We start from the raw sequence: 23,532 nt of genomic DNA, 5'->3' as shown, positions 1-23,532 counted from the left end.
AAAGAAATTTTCTCCTTAACTGACCTCACACACAAGTCAGGCAGTCTAGGAGCTGATGACTTCCCCAAGTGTAGCTTCATTCCAAACTGCACTGAACAAGATGTGTTTTAGCACTGACACTTCTGCACCAGAGCCAGTGGCAGCACAGTTGATTTGCTGGGGTGTTGGACAATACTCTTTTCCTGACCCAGAGATGGGTTTTAAAACACCTGAGAGGCGTTTTAAAAACTTTTATTCCATTTTCAGTCTCATGAGGAGGCTGAGACAATACAGATGTTATAATTCACACCATCACAATGAGAAGCTAATTATTTCCTAATTACAATACTATTTGTGATACACTATAAATGAAAGACTGTAAGAGTTTCTTGGCCTGTCAGCTTTAGCCACACCATGCTGTAGATGCCTTAAAGCCAATCATCTAAAATTACCCCTCGTGGGTCCTGCTATAATGCACCTTTCATAGTTGTATTTCTCTAAAGTATCCAGTCTTATTTGCAAGGCCATCTGTCAGGACCCAGGACATCCCTCTGCTGTCCAGGACCCCTGCCAGGGGGCTCAGGGACCCTGGCACAGAGCCCAGAACACCTGTGGGTTTGATTATGACCCATGGAGCAAATTACCAACCTTGTATGAAGATCAGCAAGCCACAACAGTTTAGGTAGAATAATAGAGAAGTTATCATGGAGTGGAAAAGTAGATTTTGGGGTTTTGGTATGGGGGTTCAGGAGGCAAGATGGAGGGAACTGGGTGTGTCCAGCCTTTCTCCTTCTTCTTCTTCTTCTTCTTGGCCTCCATCTCCTGCTGTGATGTTGGCACTTACAGATTGGTTTAGAGTAGAAGCTCACTGTCTAACATGGGTGATAGGTATTGGGAAGGAATTGCAAACATTGTACATGTAGTTTTTAGTATAAAGACATAACACAGCCCTGGGACAGGCAGAGTGCCTGGAACTGTCCTGCTGGATGGACCTCAGCAGGGCAGGAGAAAATTTTTTATAGATGAGAAACAATGAACAACCTTGAGGCTGAGAAATGAAGAGCTCTGACTCCTTCTTCAGGCACCAGGCTGGGAAAAGAGACTTTTAACAATCTCAGGGTTTCTGATAAGCTAAAGGTCCTGACAGCCATCCTTTGAAACTTGTTTCTGGTTCAATTTCTCTCTCAACAAGAGCTGAGATAGAAAGCTGATAGAATTGATAGAGTTGATAGAGCCTGTCCTACTCCATGGCATTCCTAACTCAGCATTCCTTATCTCGAGGTTTGCATACAGCTACACACTGAGAACTCCCTCCAAGATCCCAATCCCCCTGGGGCTCACTGGGGCCCAGGGCTCACCTTGTGAGTTTTGCTGTAGGTGTAGAGGTAGGCCAGCCTGTAGAGGCTCTTGTAGTGCTGGGGGAAGCGGCTGAGGCACAGGCAGAAGGAGGAGATGCACTGCTCCGTCAGGAACTTGCGCTGCTCCTCCAGGTCTGCGGGGAGGCCCTGGGGGAACTCGCAGGCATCCTCTGCACAGGGCTCAGCCTTCTTCTTGCAGTCCCACTGGGAGCCTGGGGCCATGGCAGCTCTGGGGGCACTGCCAGGAGCACACTGAGGGTCCAGCAGCAGTTTCTGGGCAGTAGGCTCAGTGGGATCATAAGACACTGAGATCTCCAGCAGCTCCTCTGATTTTCCTGCAGTTGGAACAGTAAGAGAAAAGTGACAGTGAAAGTGCCATTTCCAAATGGCAAAGGACATCTAGAAAATGACAAAAATTCAGTATGACAAAAGGTAATCCTTTTCTTCATTAAAGCACAGACAGAAATATAAAAAAATTTATGACTATTTGTGATGTGCATTGAACAAGTGATCTGCAACTCATTGACAGAGCCACACCATGGTGTCTCCATTGTCTTCATTTGGGTTTTATCCTGGTATCTCCATTCCCTTCATTTGGGTTTTACCCTGGTATCTCCATTCCCTTCATTTGGGTTTTACCCTGGTATCTCCATTCCCTTCATTTGGGTTCTACCCTGGTATCTCCATTCCCTTCATTAGGGTTTTATCCTGGTATCTCCATTCCCTTCATTAGGGTTTTATCCTGGTATCTCCACTGTCTTAATTTGGGTTTTATCCTGAACAATAGTTAGGAATTCACACCTTACACAATATAGGGTTTTACATTGTCTTGGAAGATTGAGGTGGAGGAGTGAAAAAAGCCAAAATAAAAGAGTAAATTCAGGAATATTTTATTGCAAAGAAAAGAAGAAAGAACAGAAAATGCCATCCTCCCAAGTGAAATGTTTTATTCTTAATAGTCTGCCTAGAACACAATCCCAGAACACAAAATGGACTCAGACAGAAGGATCAGCAGCAGCTCACCTGGTCTTCTGCACAATGTAGGACCTACAGTTCCATGTAAACATTTTTGTGATTATTTTGGCAACTTACAATTCAATTGACCCATCTTTTGTCGAAGGATACCAAATCTTGCTTCAGAAATCATCTTGTTACAGTGGCAGCTTCCACATTTCCTGCTAGCTAACCACTGCTGCTGGAAACACACATCCTACATGCAGATTAATTTCCTTAACTTTGATCTTCAGTCATGGAAGTTTACCATGTCTTTGTCTTTGCTAGGATAAAGAGCCTCTTACATTAGATCTTATCTCCCAGCAGAGTGTAGAGATATACTAAAATGTATTTAATCCTCAAGTATAAAGCTGTTCCATAACTTTTTCTCTCATAAGGCTGAATTTTTGAGTCAAATATGTTTTATAGAACACATATTTTTCAAAATGTGCTTGCCTGATGTCTATACCCAAAATAATTTTACTGTACAGGTAGCTTTATGGGAAACAACATCTGTTCTAATAAACACCACTAATTTAAGAATGCATTTGATGGTTTTTCTGACAGACAGATGATGACAATAACACAGCTCACTGCAAGCCTGAAAAAGAGCCATGATTTTAGTCTAGTAGCCAAAAGACTACTGGGTTTAGTGATTATGGAAGTAAAACTAGGAACTGGCATCTATTTCAGCATGTTAATGCAAGCACCACCACAGGCTTCCTTAGCTTAGGCAAGACTGAAGTAAAATATTTTTAAAAACTAGAAACTAAGGTAATCCAAGTCTGCAAACAAAGATAAAACTGCTTGGCACTTGTTCCTAGTGAGATCAGGGAAGTGGTTCAGGACTCTCCACAGCATGATCTCTGGATCTCTGGAACTGGGAAAGTGTGAGCTGGCAAAGAAGATTTAACATCCCACAGAAAGCCACAGCCTGGAAAGGTGGACAAAATTTACACATTGGTTTTGTTTGTCTTTCCCTGTTGAAGTCCAGCCTCTTTATCTACTGCCACATCCAACTGTACAAACATCAGACAAAGGGAAACTCCAGCTAATGGATTTTGAAACCATTTTTCCAGTGGAATACAGAACATTTAGTACTATTATATATGGAAAAATCTGGTAGAGAGCAATTCTAGCTCTCCGCTGGAATGAAGTATACAATGGAATAAAGCATCTAAATTCTACTACTTAAGCTCTTCTCTGTACTGAATATGGGACAGAACAAAAGGTCATCTATTCCTGGGAAAAATAAAAAAGTCTTGTTTAAGACTATATTCAAATAACTACTCTTTAAATTATTTAAAAATATGAAACACTGAAGAAAAAGCAAATAATGACCTAAAAGAAGGCAAGTCAGTCAAAGGGCCAGCAGACAGCAGTTTAGTTTTTCTTTGTAAGATTTAACAGACAGAACAAATTGGATTGGTGGACAAATTAATGGGGCACAGCTCTAAATCTAAGCTACACATAGAGGCAGCAATGATACCTAGTTCAAATCCTCAGTCACAGTGCAGCATATTTCAGTGCAAGCCAGGAGAAACACTTTAATGAGACTACTGCAGCTGACATGATCTATTAAATCAGGCCTACCCTTTTCCTCTGCAGATCCCAGGGTCTCTTTGAGCACCAGTGTATCAGCACAGGTAGCAGAAATCCTCTTCTCTGTGTAAGTCTTCTTCAGGCTGTCCTGAGAGCTGGCAGGCTCATTGAACATGTCCTGTGTGGAGCTGGAGTCAGACAGCACTGCTCCCGTGCTATCCTGACTTCTCTCTGCAAGGAGATAAAGAAGGAATGCATCTCTTCATAGCCCTCAAGCTGCTGCTTGTCTCTTGGTAACAGCAACACAAAACTCTGCAAACTCTTACAACTGCCACACAGCATCCCTTACCACCACCAAGAAAAGGTATTTCATTCTCACCACATTTCTTCCTAGAATATAATCCTGGAATTTGATTCAAAAGCAATAAAGCTCAATTTTCAAGAGCAGTTAGGCTGGGGACACAGTATTTCAGGCAGTATGGCCCTGGAAAATCTCCCAGGTTTACTGGACCCAGTATAATTTTGAACCTGACACAAGCAAAGTTCAATTGACAAGAGAAAACCAAGAAGAACAATACTGGTAAAAGTTACTCATGAAAGAAAGAAAAATCAGTAAAATTAGAGGGCAAAGACTTACAGGGGTGATCTCTGATGCCAACTATCCTGCAGGTGTAAGATGCTATTCAACAAACACTCTGAAAGGTGATTGGATATGGCAAATAAACAACACATCAAAGAACCAGGCCTAACACAGACAGGGAAACTGGACCTCAAGGCAGCCACAGAAGAAAAGGAGAAGTGACTTTACCTTGACAGAGTGGAGCAGGGGCTGCTGACTACAGCACAGTCACAACTAAGCTGTCAATGAGCACAGGAACAGGCATTGTGACTTTATCAGGGGGATAAAACACACCTCAGAACAGGCAAGTGAAAACCTCCCACTCATGTCTGAAACCTGCCAGATATAACCCAAGTTCTTTACATCAAGGGTTATCAGAGGCAACCCTGCATGAGTAAAGAACACAGCTGAGTGTCTCTGACAGAAAGAGGCCTGCACATTCCCACTGAGATGGGGAACTGGCATTTTTCCATATTGTGCCAACAATTCAGTGTTCAATATAAAATTCCTATACAGGCAATTCCCTTTAAATCTGGAGTCCAGAGGAATTATTTCCCATTTCTTCTTAAGATACTGATACTTGATTCTGCCCAATTTCTTCTTAAGATACTGATACTTGATTCTGTGATCTAGTTAAAGGTGTCCCTGCTCATTGCAGATGATCTTTAAAGGTCCATTCCAATCCAAACCATTTTATAATTCTGTACAGAAATGGCATAACCAGGAGGGGGTTACATCCATTGTCTAGGCAGTTCCACTGCATTCTGATTCATTAATTTTATTGATAAGATCAAGAAAGAAAATTAACAAAGCAAAAGCCCTTGCTTTGAGATGAGCAGATAATTTAATTAAATTTCTTCTGTTCCATCTGAATTGCACTTGTTCAGGAGAGAGCTAAGGGCCTCCTATGAATTTATTTTATCAAGATAAATCCCTCTGCAAACCTTCAGCTCGCAGATCAGGTTCTGCTTATTAGGATTCCAATGAATTTAAACCAAATTTGATGCACTCTGTAGGTTTTTCACTACCACACAAAGAAAACCTTCCCTTTCAGTGAGCAGATCTTAATAAAACTATCTTGGAAAAGAATGGGGGAACAGTATTTGCTTCCTAATTGGAAGCTATAGAAGCTGGTTAATGATGACAAGTTTTATACAGAAAGAATATAATTACAAAGAATGGGAAGAGAAGATTCTGAAGAGAGGTCAGTCAAGCTTTAAATGACTCATTTATAAAGCTTTAATAACTTTCTGTGGTACAAATCAATACTATTGAACTCCCAGTTGACATCAGGGAAATCATTTACAGTAGCTCCCTTGGTATTTTTTTTAAAGAAGTTTCTGTATCTGTGGCAAAGAGGCTGAATTACTCATCTAGGGGAAAAAAAAATTGCAAATTTCCAGATGTTGCCACAAGCCTGCAGGTCAGTTCTGATGTGTGGGTTATGACAGATGAAGCATCAGAATGTAAATCAAGAAATGCCAGAGCAATATGCCTGGGTGAGATCAGACACTGGGAAATTACAATAGTTTTTCATCATGCAAAGATAGACAATGATTCAACACATTAAATTTCAAATGTATGCATGAGCTTTTCCTTATGGGAACAAATGTAAACACCTCCTTACAATTAGCCAGCTAATTTAATTTGAAATTTCTGCTTAAATAAGTGTGGGTCTAGGTAGGGATGTTTATTCTCCTTTTCTTTCAATATATTAACCCTGTTTAAAAAATGACATTAACATTGGGCTCCTTAACCACTGGAAACCAGAGGAAGGTGACTATTGAGACAACTTTCTATTATATTAGATATTCCTTGAATGCAGCAGATACTTTCAAACTAAGTGAGCCAGATGGAAAACCCTGGAGTATTCCAGAAATTAGCAGCAGCCACCAATTATTAGCATTAATTTCTCAGAAACCACAGAGGATGGGTAAAGTCCCAGGGAATGTAAAACAAAGTGCAGTGCTTATCTTGACAAAGGATGAAAGGTCAAAGCTGTGAGCCAGCCTGCCTTCATCTCCCACAGAATTATTTGAGCATAAATAAGTAAATCCTTCTCTAAGCACCTAAAAGGTAACAGGATCAGGAGTGGAAAATGTGTGAGTGGATCCCAGCACACACATTTCACATGTGAATTTGTGATGAATTTGTGAAGAATTTGTGATTCTCAAACCAGAACTGGCCTAAATGTCAGGCTACTCTACACACACCTCAGCAAAGCAGCATTCTTGAATGTGCAATCAGTAACTTCCCAGAAAAAATGTGTAAGAGCCTTCCTGTTCTACTGAGCACTAATGAAAATTAAACTTAATTACGGTGTCTGTATTTGGGACCCACATTTTAAAAAAGACACTGAAATAGGGAAAAATTAATTCAGAGGAGAGGATAAAAATGAGAGATTAATGAGATGACATATGAAAATTACCAGGAGAATTGGACTTATCTTAAAAAAGATGAGGTAGAATTTCCAAATACATATGATTAACCAAAATAAAAATACAATAATTGCTGTTCATATTCATTAGGTACAGTGCAATGGGTTTTAATTGCAGCAAGAAAATTGACTTTTTTTTGCCCTCATCTCTATCTTAACTGCTACATAGAGTTAGAAAATAGCACAGTGAACCAACCTACAGTCACTGTGGGCTTTCAAAGACAGGCAAACAGCCATCAATTGTTAGGTTACCCAAGATGTTCCTTAACATAATAAAAACCTCTGTCAATACCTAAATACTGCAGTATGTAATGCAGAACTTGTGGCAACTGCAGCAATGCACATCCTAACTCTGGTTTTCTAAAAAGAAAAAAAAAAGAATATTTTGTATACATGGAATTACTATTCTCTTCTAGCCTAGCTGCCAAATCCAGCTTTTTTTAATAAATATAAATATGCTAGATGGACACACAGCAGATATTTTACATTTGTTGTGCTGTGAAGTTTTTCCTTTCTCTGGAAGGAGCTCAGGGCAGTTGAGGCAGTCATTATTGCTATTTAACCTGGGTGCCAAGGACTGCAGTGTGTGAGGCAGAGAGTGAATTCCAAATTCCCAACTGCTCTCAACACCTGCCCTTCTGAATGACTCCAATCCATGGAGAACATCAGTGCTTTTTAATAATTTCTGCCATAATTAGAAACAATTTAATGCAGCCCAGTGTAATTTAAGAGTTAGAAAGTATGTGTTTGTATATTTTACATATATTTTTATATTTCCATTTTAAATATTTGATATTTTTATATTTTGTTTACCTATTCTCTTAGTTTCCCATAAAATATATAAATATATAAAATATAAAATATCTTATATTTATATATTTTTATATTTCAATTTTAAAAATACTTTATATTTTTATATTTTGTTTACCTATTTTCTTAGTTTCCCCATAAAATAAATAATATATAAATATATAATATAAAAATATATTTTATATATTTATGTATTTTTATATTTCAATTTAAAAATATTTAATATTTTTATATTTTTTACCTACTTTCTTAGTTTCCCCATAAAATATAAACATATAATATACAAAATATAACATAAAATTATATTTTAATATTTGTATGTATTTTTATATTTAAATTAAAATATTTTTATTTTAATATTTTGTTTACCTATTTTCTTAGTTCCCCAATAGCAATAAGACAAGCTTTTCCAAAAAGCTGGGGTGGTCTCTTGTTGTAAGAGATTGATAAATCAAGGACTAAATATTCTTTTGAGGTCCCTCCCTGGGAAGTTTCCTATTACTTCAAAAGCTAAGATAAAAATACAGCTGGGTATTAATGTCCCAAAATTATTATCTGTAGCAGAAATGAAGAGCCTAGGGAGAAAGTTCTACTAAATTGTGCATAAGTAACTGCAACTACATTCCTAGGAAAAATCTGATCTGATAGTAGATGTTTCTCCTAGGTATTATTATATTTTGTTTCATTACTTCATTGCATCATTCCTAAGCTTTAGGAAGATTTCAAACAACTGGATGAGCTGAAATCTCAATTTGATGTAAAGTTAAATATTTCATGTTTATCTCTAAAAAATTGAGAAAATGGCACTTGAAAGCAAGAAGCAAGTTTTTTTTAATCTCATTTCTCATAATGTCCTCAACTTGTGACATTTCATTTCACATCTATGTCAGATTACATCCCCTACTCTGTCACAAGGTGAAAAAGAGCAGCTTTGGACAGGAGATTTAAAAAGGTCAAAAGAAGAATCTTGTTAACTTTCAAAGACATTAGTAAAAAAAATACTAATTATTATCAGAAGGATGTCATTGGGAAGAAAGAACTTGTATATTCATCTGTACTGCCAGGACCTTCACTGCTTCACACTGAGGTCCTGTCAGTCACATGGATGATTAAATCACTGCCATTACTGAACCACATCTCTCACAGATGTTAGAAAAAATATCTGAAGTCTGTTTGCCTTAATTCCATGCTTAAGAGCATTTTAACATTAATCTTATCCTGAATTAAATAGGTTTACTGGCTTGACTTCAAAAATCCCTGTTCCCACTATTGCTCCACAAGCAGACACAGCCAGCAGCATGTCACTGTCACAGCTCCCTGCAGGCCAGCCCACCAGCAGGACAGAGCTGTGGCACACTCTGCAGAGCAGAAATGGCCTTAAAATGGTTTCAGTTTAAAATGCAGCAGGAAACAGAGCTCAGAAATGGCCTTAAAATGGTTTCATTTTAAAATGCAGCATTGAACAGAGCTCAGAACTGCAGCAGGGACTGCCCTGTGCCAGCACCTCCCACAGGAGCCCTGAGCACCATCCATGAGCACTGGGACCCAAACTGAACCCACAGCACTGAGACAGGGACAGGGAGAGATGTGTCACTGCTGAGTGACCAAACTGAGCACTGGGACAGGGACAAGGACACAGTGTCACTGCTGAGTGACCAAACTGAGCACTGGGACAGGGACAAGGACACAGTGTCACTGCTGAGTGACCAAACTGAGCACTGGGACAGGGACAAGGACACAGTGTCACTGCTGAGTGACCCAAACTGAGCCCCCTCAGCACTGGGACAGGGACAAGGACACAGTGTCACTGCTGAGTGACCCAAACTGAGCCCCCTCAGCACTGGGACAGGGACAAGGACACAGTGTCACTGCTGAGTGACCCAAACTGAGCCCTCAGTACTGGGACAGGGACAGAGATGTGTCACAGTGTGAGTGACCCAAACTGAGCCCTCAGCACTGGGACAGGGACAAGGACAAGGACACAGTGTCACTGCTGAGTGACCCAAACTGAGCACTGGGACAGGGACAAGGACACAGTGTCACTGCTGAGTGACCCAAACTGAGCACTGGGACAGGGACAAGGACACAGTGTCACTGCTGAGTGACCCAAACTGAGCACTGGGACAGGGACAAGGACACAGTGTCACTGCTGAGTGACCAAACTGAGCCCCCTTAGCACTGGGACAGGGACAGGGAGGGTGATGTGTCACCGCTGAGTGACCCAAATGAGCCCCCTCAGTACTGGGACAGGGACAGAGATGTGTCACAGTGTGAGTGACCAAACTGAGTCCCCAGTGCTGGGACAGGGACAAGGAGAGAGATGTGTCACAGCTGAGTGACCAAACTGAGCCCTCAGTACTGGGACAGGGACAGAGATGTGTCACAGTGTGAGTGACCCAGCACTGGGACAGGGACAAGGAGGGTGATGTGTCACAGCTGAGTGACCAAACTGAGCCCTCAGCACTGGGACAGGGACAGTGATGTGTCACTGCTGAGTGACCTGCAGCAGCTCAGACAATGCCAGTGCCAGAGCTCTCACTGCTAAGCATGATGAGCAGGCACAGAATTACAGAATTGATGCTCAGGGGAGCTGAAGCACAGCTCCATGGTGCCAATAGCAATGAGGTGTTCTGCCTTGGACAATTATTTTTTATGCAGCTCAGTAATCCTCTTTTGAAACTTTCTGGAAGTTAAAAGGAAGATGGAGAAGACCACTGAGACATCTGCATACAGGAGTAAGTAAAAGGCTCAGAAAGCCAAGAGGGTACAACTCACTTCTGAATGATGTCTTGGTCTGTCTTAAACATCTGAAGGAAAATGTGCATCCAGTTACTGTGAGAAGGTGTCTGAATCATGATAAACAATCAGTTAAAAGTCAAAAAGTCAGAAATGAGTGGCCCAGAAAGCTTTTCTACAGAGCTCTATACATATGCTAACTCAATTTGCAGAACAGAAACATCCTGCTGCACAGTTCAGAGCTTATGAATAAGCAACTATATATAACTGGAAAAAAATCTTGTGTCGTGCAGTAAAGGTGGGCTGTTCACAGGCTGTGAAGGTACAGACTCTCTTTGTCCTGCCTGGCACCATCTCTCCCCTCTCCACTTGAACATGTGAGCATTTTTCTTCACTGGTCTGCAGTCAGAAACATGATGTATCACAGAATTCTCATTCTGCAAACAGACTCCACCCATAACAGAAGACAACATTTAGCTCTGCATCAAAAGGCACTTGCACATTATTAAAAAACAAAGGAATTGCAAAGATTTGCATGGGAGTAGGTTAATTTGAGGACAGCAGTTTAAAGGGAGTTCTCTTTTAACATGAGTCAAAGATGAGAGTCTATGTTTTGTCTGGCTGTACCCAACACAGAATGTGTTTCCATAACTTACAGTCCTGGATTGCTGTTCTGTCTCCAAGAGCACCAGAGCATCTCCCCCATGTCCCATCTATTTGGACAAATGCTTTTTCCATAATCTCACACTACATCTCAGTGTGACATTTGTACTAATCAGAGAGAGGTTAAACTGGGGAAAGGTAAAAATGGAGCACAGTGCCATAAACTGGGTGTGATCCATTATTCATGGAGTCCAGTGTGCAGTCCCCATGGACACCCAGCACCACGTGCCAGCACAGCACATGCACTGCAGACCCAAAGATTGCATTTCTAACTGCTGAAAAAAGAGAATTTTAAGGGCATTCCAAAATGCAAAGTGGATGTTCTTTTTATGCACAGAAACATCCACTCCATCCCAGAAGCTGATTTAGCTTAGCATGAGTGACAACCTGGTGCAAGGAGTTGCTCAGAGATCACCTTTGTCTCATCAGCATGTTGAGAACCCCCATTTACAAAAAGTGTGCATCTTCATCACATTTGCAGAATTACAGACCAACAAACTATGGGGTGAGACTTCTCCCACAGCAGGAAGCAAGGAGCCTTTCCTGTGAGTTTATCATGCAGCTTCTGCCAATTATTAAAAGCAAGCCGTGACAGGTAAAAGCAGGAAGAGAATGCCTGGGGAACAGAGATTTGTGTAAAGGTTAGAGGCAGCACGGGCAATATTGGTTGCAAAAGCAATCAGGCAAAGACAAACACAAAAAAGGACAATTAAGTCTAACTACACACGACATACTACATGACATGGATGAAGACTTAAACAACACAACATTTTCACACTGCAATAGCCATGGATACATCATCTGCATACCACCACAGGAATATGGAACTGAGTATCAACACAACAAAGGCATATCACAGCAATAAAGACCACCTAAACAATCTCCCAGTCTACTTTTTGGTAAACAGATACCTTATTCACATTTTTTAAATTTTATTTTACTACTTTTCCTGCTTTCTGAACTAACTCTATTGCTTTTACTGCAGTTGGTTTTTACTGACTACATCCATCCAGCCTGTACAGAGGAGGACAGAGAGCATATCTGTTTTGCTATGTAACCATTTAGCTAAAACACAGTAACAGCACAGGTAATGAAAGTCTGAGTGGCTGGCAAGTTCCTGGGTTTTCCTGTTCCCTATTTTGCTCTTAGAAAAGAAAGTGTCTCAATCTATGCTTCAGACTTCTAATGCCAGTTTTCACTTTGGAGGGTTATAAAATAGCAATAGGCAGGGGTGATGACAGGAAAGATGGGATTAACAGAAGGAAAGAAAAGATGTTGCCAAATGGAAGGACAAGAAAAGAGAAAGGAAGCTGCCCATTTTACACACATGACAGTAGCAAGTCAGCCAGCAAATAGCAGCTGCCACTCAGCAATACTTTTGTCTCCTTGAAGGAGATATGTGCTGGCAGCTGCCATGAGGAAAAAGTAGTTTAGTTACTTTACAATCTGTATTTACTGGTTCCTTTCTCCTGCTTTCATTAAATACACAACTTAAATCTAGTATCACCAGCACTCACTGGATCTGGAGCCTCTCAATGCTCTCAACTTTAACATTGATTTCTGCATATCCCAGTCATCATCTTCCAGCAGCAAAACTTCCTAGAGAGCTACAGAACTGTAATGACACATTTAAATAGAATGTATTCAAAATAAGTCTGCCCTCACAGCTTCACCTGTTTACAGATAAATGTTTGAAGATCAAAACCCCAGGATTTTCATGAAAAGATGTTTGGCTATACAGCAATTCTCTCCAGCTTGTCATGAGATAATTTGCTGCTCTAGAAGGCACCAAACTAACAAGCCCACCAAAACCCAAACCCACAAAAGCCACAAAATTAATAGAATAAGCAGAGTTCAGAAGGAACTGCAAGTGTTCATCTCGTCCATTCCTTTTTCATCAGAATAAATTATATCCCCATCATGCCTGGCAGACAGCTGCATTGCCACTTTTTAATGACTTCCAGGGCTAAAATACTGCAGGGTTATACAAAACCAGAATTTCCTAAGACTACCCTAACACAGTTTTCTAATGCTCAGAATGAAAATGCAATTTAAGTGCAATATCATCTGTTCTGTCTTCCATGAACACAGATATCCTGGGGTTTTGCTTCTAACTCTTTGTACAGCTTCCAACACTATCTAGGTTACTCTGCTGTCATGTCTCCCCTGAGCCTTCTCCTCTGCAGACAAAGCATCCCAATTCCTTCTCTCTTTCTCACAGGTCATGTTTTCTCAAAGCACAGAACACAGAAATGGTCAAAAAAGGTCTCTGAGGTCAGTAATGATCTCAAATAGCATCTTGCTTGTGGTAATATATGAAAAGTGTGCAAAACTACAATACCCTTACTTTACTTATGCCATCTGTGATCAACAATATCAATGCAAGAGTAAATAAGAGTATTGTCAAGCCTCAGAAAGAATACCTAGGCTGAATTTTGGTCAATTTATTTGTTCCTGAACAGCAATATAGACTGCTTCATTTCTGTCAGAATAGTTAAAAAATAATCTAAAGAGTAGTCAAATGATGAGTATTTTCTTGCTATTTTTAGGATTGGTACAATGGAAATGCTGGCGCCAGCTTTCTTCAGTGATGTGATTATGTGTAAGATGTCAGGAGCATTTTACTTCAAAAGTCTGTATTTTAATACAAGTAAAATGCAAATGCATGCAGAAGAGCAGAGTATATGTAATAATATAAAAGTGGAAGACTTCTGAGCCTGTTAGCTCAGCCTGTTAGCTCTTCCATCTGTAACAGCCCCAAGGCAAATATTTCAGTTTCCTGGGGTTCTTCAATATGCTGTATCCAGGCTTTAGTTGTGCCAGCAACTCACAAAACATTCTGAATGATGCAGAACTCTGCAATTCTCCTTGTCATGGTTACACACAGCCTTGCTGAAGATCACCCAAACTCTGCCTCTCCCAGCAGCTGCCATTTGGAATTGCTTTGCCAGCACAAAGCTCAGTCCCAGCTAGGCTCAGCCTGCAGATCCAGCCCTGGCACAGGCAGATGTTGCTGCACTGGCACCTCCAGCCTTGGCTCAGCAGCCATCCCTGCCACAGCCACAATGTCTCACTGCAGAGCAGGCTCCAAGCACACACACTGGGGATTTATTCAGCTGATGGCTCTCCTGGGAGCCTGAGACACTCTTCAGGACCAAACAGATGTAGTCCTAGGCAGAAATGCTCCCCACAGGGAATATTACTTAAGAAATATTTAAATATATGCTCCCTTCTATGCTGTTTTGTCAAAAGACATCAAAAAGCCAATAAAAGAGCCTGATCACTGCATAACCCATTGACACCTCCACACTACAAATGATCTCAAAACAGTCTAATGAATTACTCCCAAGTGAAATGCAAGCAGTAACAAAACAAACATTTCTCTGTTCAATATAATGAGAGAAATAAAAGAGCTTCTGTTGGTTGCACCAAGAATTGTTGTGGAAAAGAAATAAATTCATCCTGAAAAAATTTCAGACTAGGAACATTTGTTTCAAAACTGTGTCAACAAAGTTATTTACAATTTCCATTCTTCAGAAAATGACAATAGGAAGCAGCCCACCCTCCTGAAATAAATTCATATCAAGCAGAGCATTTCTGTGGGGCCTGGCACATTCTACCAACACCAAGCTAAACACTGTAGGTATTTTACTCCTTGAGTGCTGATACTCATAGATCCAGATGGATAAACAAATGGCTGGAAGAGTAGAATCAGAATCAAATTCCTAGCCAAATAATAAACTCAGGTTACTTAAATTGTAACTTAATTTCTATTATATATGCAATTGCAAAATCTTCATTAACACTATGACACCATCCCCCTTCTTCTTACATTTATAAGCCAATTATTTATTCTATCACTTTATATTCTACAAAGATGAGCTGCTAACCAGTCATTGTAAATGATAAAGAAAAATTAAAAGATGAAATCTACTGGACTGTCATGCAAATCACTTCGTGCTGAATCACAATATATTCAAAATAGTTGCCACCTGCCTCCTTCAAGGAATTGCAATATAGGCTTGTGTTGTCTTTTTACCAATTTGTCTTGTTTGAACCAGTTTGAATTTGCACCATTCATTTCACACAGCCAAAACAGTGTCCAGTCTTCTAAAGACTGAACCCACACCTTTCCTAAAGAGCTCTGAAGAAAAAAAATCACTGAAAATTCAGTGAGCTCATGCTCCTCCTACCAACACTACAGTTTTGACTAAGTGACAGGCACCAGCGGTGGCAGGTGACAACTTTGATTTTCGTATTTAAAGCTCTGACTGTACATTGATTCTATTTTAAGGCACTGAATATATAAAAAAAGAATGAGCTTCAATATTGCCCGTGGTACCACAGACCCCTCACCCTCGCTGAGCAGTTGGCTGGAACTGCTCAAGCCCCCCATGCAGAGCTGAGAGCACTCCCTGCTGCAGAATGAGAACAGGACTGTACCGTCCGGCGTTGCCTGCTGGCGGGGTTTTTTACATTTGACGTAATCGTGGTCAACTGGAGTGGCTGTGTAAGGTGGGGATGTCAGACCTGGACCTGAGGACGAGGGGAGGGAAGTCCCAGGGCCTGGCACTGTTCCAGCTGAGGAGTGAGAGTCTTCATCTATCAAGCAAGGCTTTTCTCTGGGAGGGCGACAAGAAAGGAGAAGTGTTACTGTGGTATTTTCTGAAAAATCCCCTCGCCAGGATTTGTTCTCCTGGGAAGTTGGGAAGCTTCAGCTTCTCCCTTTTCTGCTGCTTTGGAATGTGATTTAGAGAATTGTTTATTCCAGTATGTGAATTGTTTTTAATTAATGACTAATCCTAGTCTAGCTGTATCAGACTTTCTGCTCAGTCATGGGTTTTTATTATTTATTCTTTTCTAGTTTTCTGTCTGTATCCTTTTTCTATAGTTTAGTATACTTTTAGTATATATTATATATATATATATTATATATAATCTATTTTAGATAATCTATTTTAGATAATCTATAATATATATTATTATATATTATATAATAATATTATTACAACACAACACAACATAACACAATATAACATGATATGATAATGATATGATGATATGATATATAATATAATAAATATAATATAATAAAGTATAGTATAGTATATGATATGAGATAATATGATATGATGTGATGTGATGTGATGTAATGTAATGTAATATAATATGATATAATATATCATAATATAATGTATAATAATATAATATACTATAATACAATATAATACACTATAATATAACACAATACAACATAACAAACATAGCATAACATAACATAACATAACATAACATAACATAACATAACATAACATAACATAACATAACATAACATAACAGCCTTCTGAGAACTTAGAATCAATTCTCATCTCTCACTTCATCCTGGGGACCCCAATACCACAACAGGGAAGTGTTTATATACATGTTCTTACAGGATTTCCAACACACCAATCAAATCTCACTGACAAATTCTAAAACAAGTTACTTCCTCCCTGTAGTGGTTTTGGTTTGTTAATTTAAGTTTTTTTAACTAATGTATTGATGAGTGTGGTGAGTTTTAGTGCTGGTGAATTACTTATGTATTTATTTCTTGTTGTGAGGTAGGAAGATAGGATTAGAAGAAAGGTAAAGGAGGTTTAAAACTTTAAAAGAGTATAAAGAAAATTTTAATAACAGTAATTAAAAAAAAAAGCAGTAAGAATTAAAATAAATTTTTAGAACACTTTTTAATAACTTTTTTTCCTAATTGACACTGTAAAGAAATAAAATTGAAATTTTTTAGCTAGTTTATTACTTTTAAAATTTTTTTTTAGTTCATTTAGGGAGAGAAGTTTTTTTGTTAATGCTATGGAGATTTTTTTTATAAGAGGAAAAAATAGCTTTTTGTGGTTCTCAATTTTTATGACTAGCAGCTGCCCGGGGAAACTTGTAGCTATGAAGTTTCTCCACCATGACACTCCCTTATCACTGGTCAATAGCAAACTCTTCTTTATTTTGTAGTTGTTAATGAGAAAAATTGCAAGGACTAAAATCTCTTGTCCTACAAGCGAACGTCATTTGGGTTTGCATTTTTTAACTGTTGATTTTAAAAATCAAATTTATGAATAAATAAAAAGAGTGGCTTGCTTCAAAATGGATCACAAGATCAGAATTGTTCTGTTTTCTTCACTTCCCATTTCCTCTGTGGCACTTATTGAGACCTCAGAGTAGCACTTAATCTTATTCATGGTTCCTGAAAACTGCAAAATTAATGTAAAATTTGTTCACTTTGTTTATATTTTATTCAGTCTTGTTTCAATAGTTTATTGTACAGTTTATCAGCATTCATTCAGAGGATACTGCTGGAAACTAGCACTCACTTTTCTGCAACTTTTGGGGTGTTCTTCTCCTCACCCCTGGCAAAGGGTCCCTCAGAAGCTTCTTTCATGAAACTAACAAGTACCTCTGCATCTACTCCAGAGTCTGGCTTCCCCACAAGTTTCAAAATAGAAGCATGAAGTCGAAAATACACCTGAAAAACACCAAAGTCCATTTGGTCAGTAAAGAATACCTAGCTCTGTAATTTATTACAAATAGTCTTTTCTCTGTGGAATCTGCAGGAGTTAGTTAAGACAGCTACTTGTCACCTAAACTTACCTGAATTGAACTTTCCCTGCCTTTGAAAGCTGCTTTTAAATTACAAAATCTGAACACTGTGCAAATTTTATAACCATAACCTATGGAACACAACAAGGAAAGCAGAACTGGCTTCATTGAGAGCAAGTGATCACTGGGTATGTCCCAGAGCTTTTACCAGAAAACACAGTGAAAGCAAAGTCCCACCTCATGGATGAACCTGTGATTCCATAGGTATGAGATGCCTGTAAATCCTATCAATGTCTGATTTTTATAAAAACCAATTAACTTTGCAGCAAAATTCAGAAGGGGAATTGCTACCCAAGTGGAATTGTGTTTGAAATGAAACCAGCCTGAATAACAGGCTCCATTTCACTCTCCAAGTGTGTCCTGCAAACACTCCCCAATGCAGAGCACCATCTACTCGCACCTAACACGATATAGGGGTCACCTCGAGCCAGGTCTTATGAGCTCTTGGAGTTCTATAGCTCAGCTCCCTCAGATGGCATAAAGTCAGCAGGATGGCTTCTGTGGCAGTGTTGGAAACAGAAAAGTTTTGATAAAAGGCAAAATAACAAAGCTCTTTGCAGAGAAAAACCCAGGCCAGGGGCAAGAGGCTTGTGCTCCTGGTAAAACACCCCACAAAAGTGATTATTTCCTTTGTTCTTTCTCTAGTGAGTTGCTTAGGCTGGACTTTTTGCTTCTGTCCAATTGGCTACCCTTAAGTTTGAGGTGGAGTTCCCAAGGTCCTATGAGGTGTGTTTTTACCTAATTGAGGAGAGAAATTTCTGGGCTTTTTTCCTTTTTAAGGAGACAAAGGATCGTTTTGTCACTTCATCAACAGGGGGCACATTCCTACAAGAACAAAGCTTCCAGCTACACCTTCAACATTCCCTTACCTCCAAGGCTTCCAGCTACACATTGAACATTCCCTTACCTCCAAGGCTTCCAGCTACACCTTCAACATTCCTTTATCTTCAAGGCTTCCAGCTACACATTCAGTATTCCTTTACCTCCAAGGCTGCCAGTTAGACATCCAACATTCCCTTACCTCCAAGGCTTCCAGCTACACCTTCAACATTCCTTTACCTCCAAAGCTTCCAGCTACACATCCAACATTCCCTTACCTCCAAGGCTTCCAGCTACACCTTCAACATTCCTTTACCTCCAAAGCTTCCAGCTACACCTTCAACATTCCTGTACCTCCAAGGCCTTCAGCTACACACTGAACATTCCCTTACTTCCAAGGCTTCCAGCTACACCTTCAAAATTCCCTTTACCTCCAAGGCTTCCAGCTACACATTCAGTATTCCTTTACCTCCAAGGCTGCCAGTTAGACATCCAACATTCCCTTACCTCCAAAGCTTCCAGCTACACCTTCAACATTCCTGTACCTCCAAGGCCTTCAGCCACACATTCAACATCCCTTTACCTCCAAGGCTTCCAGCTACACATTGAACATTCCCTTTACCTCCAAGGCTTCCAGCTACACATTCAACATTACCTCCAAGGCTTCCATGGCCAGTTCTGGTGGGTTGTGGTAGTGAATCTTCTTTGGGTATCGCGCAGCCTCCTCGTGCAGGTAGTGCCCTGCCTGTTTGTAGTGCAGCAGGTAGACCACAGGAGGCTGCTTCTGTTTCTCAGCTATCTTGCCCAGCATGTAGTGGATGAGCCACTCCTCCTCGTCGCCGTCGCCCTCGCAGCGCGCCGCGGACGTGAAGCACAGCTTGGCTGTCTCCAGCATGCTGTCCCTGCGCTCCTCCATCTGCACAGGGCACAAGAAAGCTCACTGCAGCAAAGCCCAAAAACACCCTGCTGCCTGTGGAAAAGCACCTGAGCATGGGAAACACTTTTAGTGTAAATGATGAGAAGGAATCAAATGCATCCCAAGTGGTGAAACGCATCCCAACTGCCCACAAAATGGGTTTGTGGATAGGGTTTGTTCACTCCAGTGACTGCTGGCACAATCAACCAGAACAAAACAATAAGACAGAAGAAATATCTATATCTATATCTATATCTATATCTATATCTATATCTATATCTATATCTATATCTATATCTATATCTATATCTATATCTATATCTATATCTATATCTATATCTATATCTATATCTATATCCATATCCATATCCATATCTGTATCTGTCTGAAAATCAACTACCCAATATTCACGTCTACAGAAATTCCACCACTTTTTCACAGTGGTAGAATTTTTTTTGGTAATTTTTTAGTGGTTTTTTTTTTTTTAATTATCTTAACTCTTCAAAGAAAAAAATTATTTGCTTTGTTCTGCAACTGAAGTCTGCTAAAGTCGCTATGGACTACTCTCATTTGTGAAGAAAAGTATTTCATCTTGCTTGCAATGTAGCTAATTTTGAGATGAATATTCTCCCCACCCCATCAAAAAAAAATTTAAAACCAGCAGCATAAATTAAAGCTAAATGCCAATAAATTCATGTAAAAAAACTAGGTCAAAAGATGCATTAATGTAATTTTCTCTCTTTGAAAATGAAGTTTATAAATTTCAACTGTGTGGCTATAATGAAAAACTAAAACACAACCTTCCCTTTCCTAAACATTCTGTGAGAAGAAGAGAATAATAAGGTTTTTATGTATGAGAAACACATTCCTGAAGAGATATATCTGTGGAAGTGAGATGAAATTGTTTCAATTCATCTTTTATTATAATAGAGCTTTTCTTACTAAATTATGCATTTTTAATATATTCACTTGAAAAAAAATGAAGATTTAAGTAGTCCTAAATAAACATTCTCATTTAATCTTCAATTTTAGATGGCTGCTCTGTATTGCTCCTTTTATCTGATACTATGAAGTAATTCCAGCACCATCCCTGGAATTCTTCAACAAATCCCTCATTGCCAAGGGGCTGCAAGACCATAAGACCAAACTTCTGATAGGGCAAAGACATAAAATGTAGTAACTTCATTTTCTGAGGAGTTTGTTTCAGAGCTGTTGGATGCAATAACCCTCCAGAAGAAAACTCTATTGTTGACTGTAATTTCAAACATGCTCTTTAATAAACTATTTGTTCCCTTTAAATACAGGCTGACATCAGCTTTGTTCTCAGGCAAGGAAGTGCCTGTGGGAAGTGCAGTGTGAGTGCAGTGCTGAGGCAGCTCAGACTGACACTCACCACCCCCTGCAAATCTCCCAGAAGCAAAGGGTGCTCCCAGTACTGATCTCTGCAGCTCAAACACTGAAAGTTTTACAAATTACAGCACAGGAGCAGCACTTGCTTTTCTCATTCTGCTTCCAGCTGCAGACTAGGTAATATTTGTAAGTCAGAATAGCTAAATCAGAAATGGAGTTCACTGGTCCAAAAAGACAAAACCTTTTTCCAAGCAACTCTTATCAGTGTCAGAGTGTATTTAGAATTGTTCATTTTGGTTTAGCAATAAACTTCATAATGTTTTTCACCTCCCTTATGCAGAGATAATGAATTCATAACAATGTTTTCAATGGAAATTTGATCTTTTGTTTAGGTAAATGGCCCAAAACCACAGAAAAAGGGGAGGATTCTTTAGATGTAAGAGATGACATGTGGACACAGATATCAGAGTAATTTCTGATCTCTTCACTATTTCAATATGTATGCATTTCATCTTTTCCTGGAAACATTGCATGACATTTACAGAAAGGAAAGGTAAATATAATTCCCCATTTCAGAAGGTTACAATAATTTCGTGTCACCTTCAAAAGATAATTCAAAGATTAGGCTCAAACTGATTTTACACAGGAAAAAGAGAGGAAAAAAACCCACCTTCAAATGCTGCTTGACCATATTACATGAATATTGGAATTTCCAAAATTACTAAGTAATCATACAGTCTCATATGTAGAATATAGCATGTAAGTACTTAATTTAAAAATTTACTATGTTAGAAAACTGTCCCAGATTGCAAGGCAAGATGTATTCTATTTGCCATCTGTTAGAGGTGTGGCAGTTGTCTTCTGTTAATTGGGCAGTTTTCCTTATCTCTTCCACACCTAATCCTCCCTCAGGAGGGGACATTGCTGATAACAGCTATTGAATGTCCCTGCATGGCTGATAAGAACTACAGCATCCCATTGGGAGATGTGAGCCCAGGGGGAGGAGCCAAGCATTCCTACCCAGATATAATCCAGAGGTTCTGAGACACCAGCACGGCTTCTCCACTGGATTCCCCAGAGGAACAGCAGCTGCCTCTTCTCCCACTGGATCTTCAGAGGAAGAATCCATCCTTCTCTACAGGACCCCTGCTCCAGCAGAACCACCCCTGACACTGCAGGAGGGCTGAGCCACAATTCCAATGGCACTGCCACCAACACCCTGACCCACAGGGTGTCAGGTTGGGTTCTGACTCTGACAGTGTTGTTTTGGTTTACTGCATTGTTCAATTTTTTTTTAAATTTTTCCCCTAATAAAGAACTGTTATTCCTGCTCCCATATTTTTGCCGGAGAGCCCCTTAATTTCAAATTTATAACAACTCGGAGGGAGGGCGTTTACATTTTTCCACTTCAGGGGAGGCTCCTGCCTTCCTTAGCGGACACCTGCCTTTTCAAACCAAGACAAAAACCTAATTTTAAGTATTTAAAATTGTATACTCTCTGTTAGATCCCACCTGCTTGACCACTTCAGGGGGAAGTTCTGTTTTCCACTGCTTGAGCTGCCGGGACGCGAAGGAATGCAGGGCGTAGGAAATGGTGCCGTACTCGATCCACAGGGACAGGTTGGAGCTGTCGATCTCCAGGGCCCGTTTGAAGCAGTTCAGGACAGGGGTGGAATGTTTCCAGATGGGGCCATCACTCTTCAGCTCGTTGGAGTTCAGCTTGTCCTGAATGCGGCTCGCTCGAGCCAGAGCCATCCCAGCCCAGGAGTCAAACCTGTGCAGGCAGGAACACAACCCAGTGTTGGAAAAGATGGAAGTTTGACAAGAAAGTTTCACAGATATCTGTGCTTGGCAGAAAGCTCTGAATGTACAGCCTGAGAATGGAAGCAAGTTTTGAAGTTTTGTTGTAGAAGAACAATAGATGTCTAAATTGAGAGATGAGCCAGTTTTGCTGAGCAACTAAGAAAGCAAAGGTTGAGTTGGAAGGGGTTTTATGGCTAGAGCAAAGGATATGTTGACCACAAACAAAAAAGATGCTTTTACCAAGCAGAAATAGGTCTTAGGAAAAGCAGAAAGTTACCAAAGTTACCACAGACAAACAAACATGCCAATGTGGCAAGTAGAGAAAAGGTTTAAGAATTTTCCACTGCAAGAAAACTGAAAAACAACTTTAAGCTTAAACTGTAACATAGTAACTCAGGTGATTGGATAGTAATGACCATAATTTGGTAATTACAGTTGTTATAAGAGGCTATAGGATTGGTTGGTGTGTATTAAGATACTCAGCAAAGAAAAATATATAATGCATTGTAACCAGAACTAAAGGGGCTTCAGGCTTGCCTAGAGCTGCAGCTGGCAGCTCTTGTCACCCATGACCCCAGACTGCTGTAACAACTTTTTTACAATGAACAGCATTTTGAAGAGCTGCCAGGAGTTCCAGCTCTCTCATCTCAGGCTCTTAAACCCATGAACAAACTCCCCCCTGAACATTTCACTACACACAGACAAGATTTGTCTTCTTGTATCTACAACTTTTTCCTCCTTCCATCACACAAAACAGATTTTTGCACTTCCTCCTCACCTCAGAGTGGAACACAAGCTGTACAGCTCAAATCATATTGATTTTCTTTAAGTGGTTTCCTACAAAGCACTGCCCCCAGTAACT

The 23,532-nt window shown here is 39.8% G+C and overlaps 1 protein-coding gene across 5 annotated transcripts in view; it reads right to left on the bottom strand.

Moving 5' to 3' along the window:
• The window catches only part of CABIN1 (calcineurin binding protein 1), a 116,569-nt gene that overhangs the window by 68,860 nt on the left and 24,177 nt on the right, over positions 1-23,532 (bottom strand). For 3 of the 5 annotated variants that reach the window (XM_063172944.1, XM_063172949.1, XM_063172945.1), the window contains exons 24-29: positions 22,380-22,641; positions 19,257-19,517; positions 17,497-17,648; positions 15,494-15,759; positions 3,924-4,103; positions 1,338-1,672 (exon numbers count right to left, since the gene is read on the bottom strand). In XM_063172944.1, coding sequence (XP_063029014.1) covers positions 1,338-1,672; positions 3,924-4,103; positions 15,494-15,759; positions 17,497-17,648; positions 19,257-19,517; positions 22,380-22,641 — 1,456 coding nt within the window. The remainder of the gene's footprint in view (positions 1-1,337; positions 1,673-3,923; positions 4,104-15,493; positions 15,760-17,496; positions 17,649-19,256; positions 19,518-22,379; positions 22,642-23,532) is intronic. The other 2 variants (XM_063172946.1, XM_063172947.1) reach the window with 1 other exon arrangement.

The sequence above is a fragment of the Melospiza melodia genome, chromosome 20, assembly GCF_035770615.1.
Source record: "Melospiza melodia melodia isolate bMelMel2 chromosome 20, bMelMel2.pri, whole genome shotgun sequence".
Taxonomy (NCBI): domain Eukaryota; kingdom Metazoa; phylum Chordata; class Aves; order Passeriformes; family Passerellidae; genus Melospiza; species Melospiza melodia.
This window is presented reverse-complemented; position numbering and strand designations above follow the sequence as displayed.